Source organism: Octopus bimaculoides, chromosome 12 (genome assembly GCF_001194135.2).
Source record: "Octopus bimaculoides isolate UCB-OBI-ISO-001 chromosome 12, ASM119413v2, whole genome shotgun sequence".
Lineage (NCBI taxonomy): Eukaryota > Metazoa > Mollusca > Cephalopoda > Octopoda > Octopodidae > Octopus > Octopus bimaculoides.
This window is the reverse complement of record NC_068992.1, coordinates 17602722-17609467: the sequence shown is the minus strand read 5'-3', so window position 1 is coordinate 17609467 and position 6746 is coordinate 17602722. Positions and strand designations below refer to the sequence as shown.

At 37.5% G+C, this 6746-nt stretch overlaps 1 protein-coding gene across 1 annotated transcript in view; it reads right to left on the bottom strand.

Annotated features, from left to right (window-relative positions):
• LOC106870824 (unconventional myosin-Ie) overlaps nucleotides 1-6746 on the bottom strand; it is a 55371-nt gene that overhangs the window by 17104 nt on the left and 31521 nt on the right. Inside the window, exons 12-15 of the mRNA XM_052972018.1 lie at nucleotides 5634-5715; nucleotides 4695-4801; nucleotides 4086-4184; nucleotides 2378-2522 (exon numbers count right to left, since the gene is read on the bottom strand). Coding sequence (XP_052827978.1) covers nucleotides 2378-2522; nucleotides 4086-4184; nucleotides 4695-4801; nucleotides 5634-5715 — 433 coding nt within the window. The remainder of the gene's footprint in view (nucleotides 1-2377; nucleotides 2523-4085; nucleotides 4185-4694; nucleotides 4802-5633; nucleotides 5716-6746) is intronic.

Below are 6746 nucleotides of genomic sequence, written 5' to 3'. Positions count from 1 at the left end.
TCTTTTAAAATCTAATTAAGGTTCGTTATCTATATTTTAATTTTGCAGAGTTTATATTATTTTATAAATTCCATTGTTTTTGCGTGTATGTACGCATGTGCGTGTGTGTGTGTGTTTGTGCGTGTGTGTTATTTTATTCTTTCACTTGTTTCAAACATAGGAGTACTGTGGCCATGCTGGGGCACCAAAGTTGTAATATTCAGTTGATCGTATTTGATGCCATACTTGTTTTGGAGTCCTGCTACTCGTTTTATCAAATTCCTTTTTTTGTCAAAGCACTTAGTTACAGTAGACCGGTTACAAAATGGCATAAACATGAACACAGAGAGACATGCTCCCATACACACACACACACACACATATATATATTCATACATCATCATCATCATCATTTGATATCTGTTTTCCATGGACTGGCTCTTGTGCGGGTGACACATGGGGTGCACCATTTTGAGCGTGACCGTTGCCAGTGCCGCCTGGCTGGCCTTCGTGGGATTTTCGAGCGAAATCGTTGCCAGTGCCCCTGGACTGGCTCTTGTGCGGGTGGCACATAAAATGCACCATTTTGAGCGTGGCCGTTGCCAGTACCGCCTGACTGGCCTTCGTGCGGGCGACATGTAAAAGCACCCACTACACTCTCTGAATGGTTGGCGTTAGGAAGGGCATCCAGCTGTAGAAACTCTGCCAAATCAGATTGGAGCCTGGTGTAGCCATCTGGTTTCACCAGTCCTCAGTCAAATCGTCCAACCCATGCTAGCATGGAAAGCGGACGTTAAACGATGATGATGATGATGATGATGATGATGCTGGCATGGGTTGGGTTGGGTGGTTTGACAGGAGCTGGCACGGTTAGGATCTGCACCAGGTTCCATAATCTGTTATGGACTGGTTTCTACAGCTGCATACCATTCCTAACACCAACCGCTTTATAGAGTGTACTGGATGCTTTTTGTGTAGCATCATCATCAGTGGGACCAGCCCCAGTGCTTTTTATGTGGCACCATCACCAGTGCTTTTTGGGTGTTAAAGTATGAAGGGAGATGGGCAGAGAAACCATCATTATTATCATCATTTAACATCCATCTTCTATTGGTCGGATGGTTTAACAGGATAAGATAATTTGTCAGTGATGGTCAAATTTGTCTATAAGTTGACAGCTGCCATAAATGAATGTACATAGTCTGATCAATAAGTATCCTGACTGTTGCCATAGTAACGAAGCTAAAGCACGCAGAGTGAAGATGCTTGGCACAGATTGACTTTGAACTCTGCTGTGTATGCACACTAAGTTTTAACATTCTAGCTTACTTCTATTGTTTACAGCAGTGCTTGGAAGGAAGATGTGTAGCATATGATTGCTGAATTGACCTTGGCAGAGAAAGTTGAGCAGAGAATCTGCATCAAATTTTGCAAAACGCTTGGCAATACCTGCTCAGAGGCCTATGCAAAGTTTTCAAAAACCTTTTCCTCATTCTTGACACAATCAAGGAGATATTGTGCAACTGAAACCCGTGTTTCATTTTGGTGAGCTAAAAGCAGTTTTGACACAAATTTTGCAGGCACATGTCTCATATGCAAATCTTCCAGTGGTAATGGACTGAACTGAACCATAACTAGTCCGCACATTCTCTGATAACTTACAGATGGTGATTCAACAATTTCCCCTCACAGCTGCATGCACATCTGTAATATTTTTCTCAGTTCTGCTAATTGTGGGTCCCCCAGAACGTTCATCACTTTCAACATTTTTTCAGCCATCTTGGAAAAGTCTGAACCACTCATACATTTTTGTGCAGCTTAAATACTCCTCTCCATACACTTCCTGCAACTTTGCATAGGCCTCTGAGCAGGTATCACCATGAAAGCTTTCTCTGTCATGAGCAATGCAACGATCACACACTACACACCTTCCTTCCAAACATTGCTGTAAACAGCGGAAGTGAGCTAGAATGTTAGAACTTAGTGTACATGCACAGCAGAGTTCAAAGTCAATCTGTGCCAAGTGGCTTCACTCTGCATGCTTTAGCGTTGTTATTATGGCAACAGTCCGGATACTTAATGATCAGACCTCATATGTGAGTACATAATCAACCAGACTATCAGATGGTAATCCATTTATAGCTGAGTGGACTGGAGCAACATGAAATGAAGTGTTTTGCTCAAGAACACAATGTGCTGCTCAATCTGGGAATCAGACCCATGATCTAGAGATCACAAGTGCAACACCTAACCATTAGGCCATGTGCCTTCATGAATGTATGCAAATTTCATTAATTTGTTTAATTCCAACCATTTCAGTCACAACTAAGGAAATTTTTTTGTTTTGGCTTCAATATTTCTTTCCAAATTTTCAAATCTATTCAAATATGTTTCTTACCGATTCAGGATTTTTTATGAAAACTTTGGTTGTTCCCAACTGGAATTGGTCTGGTGATATATTCACAGAGTCCATCAGATGTTTGATGCCTCGAAGAGTATCTCCTCTCCATTGAGGCCAAGTTTCAGGAGTGAGAATGGCGTATCTGTTGACAAAAGAGAGCATCGTTTAAGAATGGTAAGATGAGAGGGTAAAAAATAAAATCTGACCATCCCTACAGATTCTTGGAGCATCATCTATAATATCATCATTATCATCATGACCATCATCATCATCAACACCAGCATCATCACCATCATTACTATCAGCATCCTCATTATCCAGCACTATCATCTCCATCATCATTGTCATCATCCCAATTATCACATTGATCGTTGTCATCACCATCATTATTATCAACATCGTCATCGTTGTCATTGTTGTCGTCGTCATCGTCATGTCCATCACCATCGCTTTCACTACCATCATTGTCATGGTCGTTATCATTATCACTACCCCCACCACTACCACCTTCATCATCGAAGTTGTCATTGTTGTTGTCGTCATTGTCGTCATCGCCACCGTCATCGTTGTCATCATGTTCATCACCATCGTCTTCATTACCATTATCATCATCGTTGTCATTACTACCAACATCATCGTCATCATCATCGTCATCGTCATCGTCATCGTCATCATGCCCATCATCATCATTATAGCCTTCATTAAAATCAACAACATCATCATCGTCATCGTCATCGTCGTCATCGTCATCATGCCCATCATCATCATTATAGCCTTCATTAATATCAACAACATCATCATCATCATTGTCACCATCATTAACAGCACTATCATCATTGTTATAGTCAGGTCATCATCATCATCATCATCATCATCATCATCATCATCATCATCATCATCATCATCATCATCATCACCACCACCATCACCATTACCATCAAGATTTTTAACAAGATTATCAAAATGTCAGTGAGTTGAAGTTGACTCAGAGGAGAACCATCCAGCTTGAAGAATTATTGAAGAGTAAATGATGTGATTACCATTTTCAGTGGGATTATCTTCTTTTTGATTGGCCTAGATATCAGGATTGTACCCATGACTTTTTGATGGATCTCTGAGAGTGATGTGATTGATGCTTCTAACCCTTTCTCTGCCTTTATATCACTCAGAACGAACGGAACAAGAGCTAAGTAAAAGACTGAAAAAAAAAACATGGACATTTAGGACATACTTGTTGAAAATGCTTCTGTCAGGCAAAGAGTTTAATGTTCCATTTGATCTGGTTGCAAAAACTTTAGATTGTCTCAAAACTTATTAGACAAGTGCTTACTAAAATGTCTAAAAAGCAATGCTAATGTTTCTTATTTCTTTACTGCTCACAAGGGGCTAAACATAGAGGGGACAAACAAGGACAGACAAATGGATTAAGACGATTATATCGACCCCAGTGCGTAACTGGTACTTAATTTATCGACCAAGAAAGGATGAAAGGCAAAGTCGACCTCGGCAGAATTTGAACTCAGAACGTAACGGCAGACGAATTACCGCTCAGTATTTCGCCCGGCGTGCAAACGTTTCTTATTTCTTTATTGCCCACAAGGGGCTGAACATAGAGGGGACAAACAAGGACAGACAAGGGGATTAAGTCAATTACATCAGCATAAACAATATAGAGTACATAGTAATATACATGTATATTCTTTACCTGTTCATAAATTTGAGAAATTCTCTTCTGTAAGCAAACCCAGCACGTCGGACTCTGATATTCTCCTTAAGACCTAAGTATTCTATTTGGTGAACGACACTGAAAATAAAAAAGATATAAGGATATAATGTAGAGATATCGATAAACAATAGTTTGACTCTTCATCAATACATACATACACTGCCACTACTATCACCACCACCATGATAGATCGCTGACCACAACATTTAAATTTTTTTCTCCTTGTTTTTCTCCTTATTTCTTTCTGTTGAAGAGTGTAGCTCGGAACGTTAAAGACTTTCTCTATTCCCGAGCGTTAAACTAATACATCCTTTTGTTGTTTATACCACCTGTCCTCGTCTGTTGTTGTTTTTTCGTAAATTCTCACATATATATATATATATATATATATATATATATATATATATCACAGTTTACTTTCTTCATAAAAATAGAAGGCCACACTGTATAATAAAGTCTTGAATGTATAAATAAACGAAATGGTCAAGATGGAAATACCTTTAAGCAAATACTTGCTTGATTCTAAGCTGACCAACAGCTAAACAACAACATATAATCATAAGAATGGTCGCTAAAATTATAACTTACCGATTCTCTTCCCAGTCAAAAGGTTTTTTAGTTTCATTTGGTTTAATGCATCGGATATAGTGAGGTGTACACTGCATTAACTTCTCTACCAATAAATTAGCCTGAGTCTGAAGATTTAAGAAGAATACATGAATATAAATTGTGAGAACTCAATCAGTCATTGTCATGTGGAATAATATATGAATACCTCTTTATCAGAGCTGGCGATAGGAAGTGTTGGGCTCAATTAAGGAATTATCAGTGGGGCCCTCTACTCAACAAAAATTGAAGATTGATGTTTTCTGCTTCATGTTATAAAATTGAAATTTTTTTTTTAATTCTCATATCTCTAAAAAAAATAAAACAATAAAAAACCCCAAGATGGACAAATTCAATAATGTAATTATAGAAATTCTACAATTGGGAAAAGAGGACCAAATGCTTGTGGCTGATTTATCTTTGATCATGGAGTAAGTCAGTTCATTTAAGACTGTCTTGGGATAAAACAATAACATCAGAATTTAAATAAAAAAAAATATTTTAAAAAATAGAAAAAATATATTATATTTTTGGATGGTCATTGTTTTTTCTTTCTTGCCAAATAAACATATGTACTATATATTCATTGTTCATTTGTTTATTATTGTTCTGATTTTATGTCCATTGTCTGGATGGACTAGACAGAACAGGATGAAATATGTGGGACGGAGAGTCACTGAAGAGGTCACAGGTGTGTGACGAAAGATTTCCAGACAATGGGCATAAAAGAAGAACAATAATAAACAAGTGAAGAACGAATATATAGAGTGTGTGTTTATTTGGCTATGACCATCCTGAAGTATAACAACGTCTGTTTCAACACATGGTTCCACATCAAGAATCCTGCAAAACAAATTCATAAATAGATACAAAAGATATAACAAAATACAAAAGAAAAAACAAATAAACAAACGAACAAACCTTAATTTTCCCCCCAGCAGTTGTCGGGCGCCCTTTCTTGGCATCCTTGAGATTCTCTGGAAATAACTTACGGATGAAGTCACTGAAAAGAAATATTAAAAGATGGTAATGTAACTCAAGGCAGTACCCCAGCATGGTCACAGTGCACTGACTGAAAGAAGTAAAAGATACAAGATAAAAGGTCGGTGACTTGGCAGAGTTAGTAGGGGGATTGGAATGGATCAATAACATTTTTATGTAATGCAATGAGGAATAGATGAAAGAGTTGCTCTTCAGAAATGTACCTCTCTGGGACTAGCACTTTCCTTAAAGGCAGCCATAATATAATCAAAGAGTTTGTTCAACTATTAATATAGTTGAAGAAATAATAACCTGAAACCTCAACCCCCATCTCTACAGAACTGCTTCTACACACTCAGGGACATCCAAGATGGTGTCCAAATTAAGGTCAACTCATTGACATGAAGAGGCTCACAACTATATTGTCTCCTCTCTGTGGTGTTTTTTTTTTTTTTCCTACTGTTATTATAATCAAGATGAGACAACTGGGTGCAGCTGTTTGGATGCAGATGGTTTGGTATGGCTGACTGAACATTCAGTCTGTTGAGGTAACAGTACATTTTGACACTAGAGGCAGACACACACGCACATACACATATATTCATGTACAGATAAAGAGAGTGAGAGAGAGAAAAAGAGGGAGTGAAACATTACAATTTATTGGGTTGTCCGCAAAGTTCATGCCGATTTTCCAAAAGGTTCTTCTCACTCAAATCATGTGGTACCCAAACATCATAGCGATTTGTGTACCCAAGCGATACATCTATTTATATATATATATATATATATATATATACACATACATATATATACACAAATATACATGTATATATACACACATATGTATACATAAATATATATATACACATATCATCATCATCATCGTTTAACGTCTGCTTTCCATGCTAGTATGGCTTGGACTATTTGACTGAGGAATGGTGAACCAGATGGCTACACCAGGCTCCAATCTGATTTGGCAGATATATATACATATAGAAATATTTATATATACATATATAAATATATGCATATATATATATATATATATATATA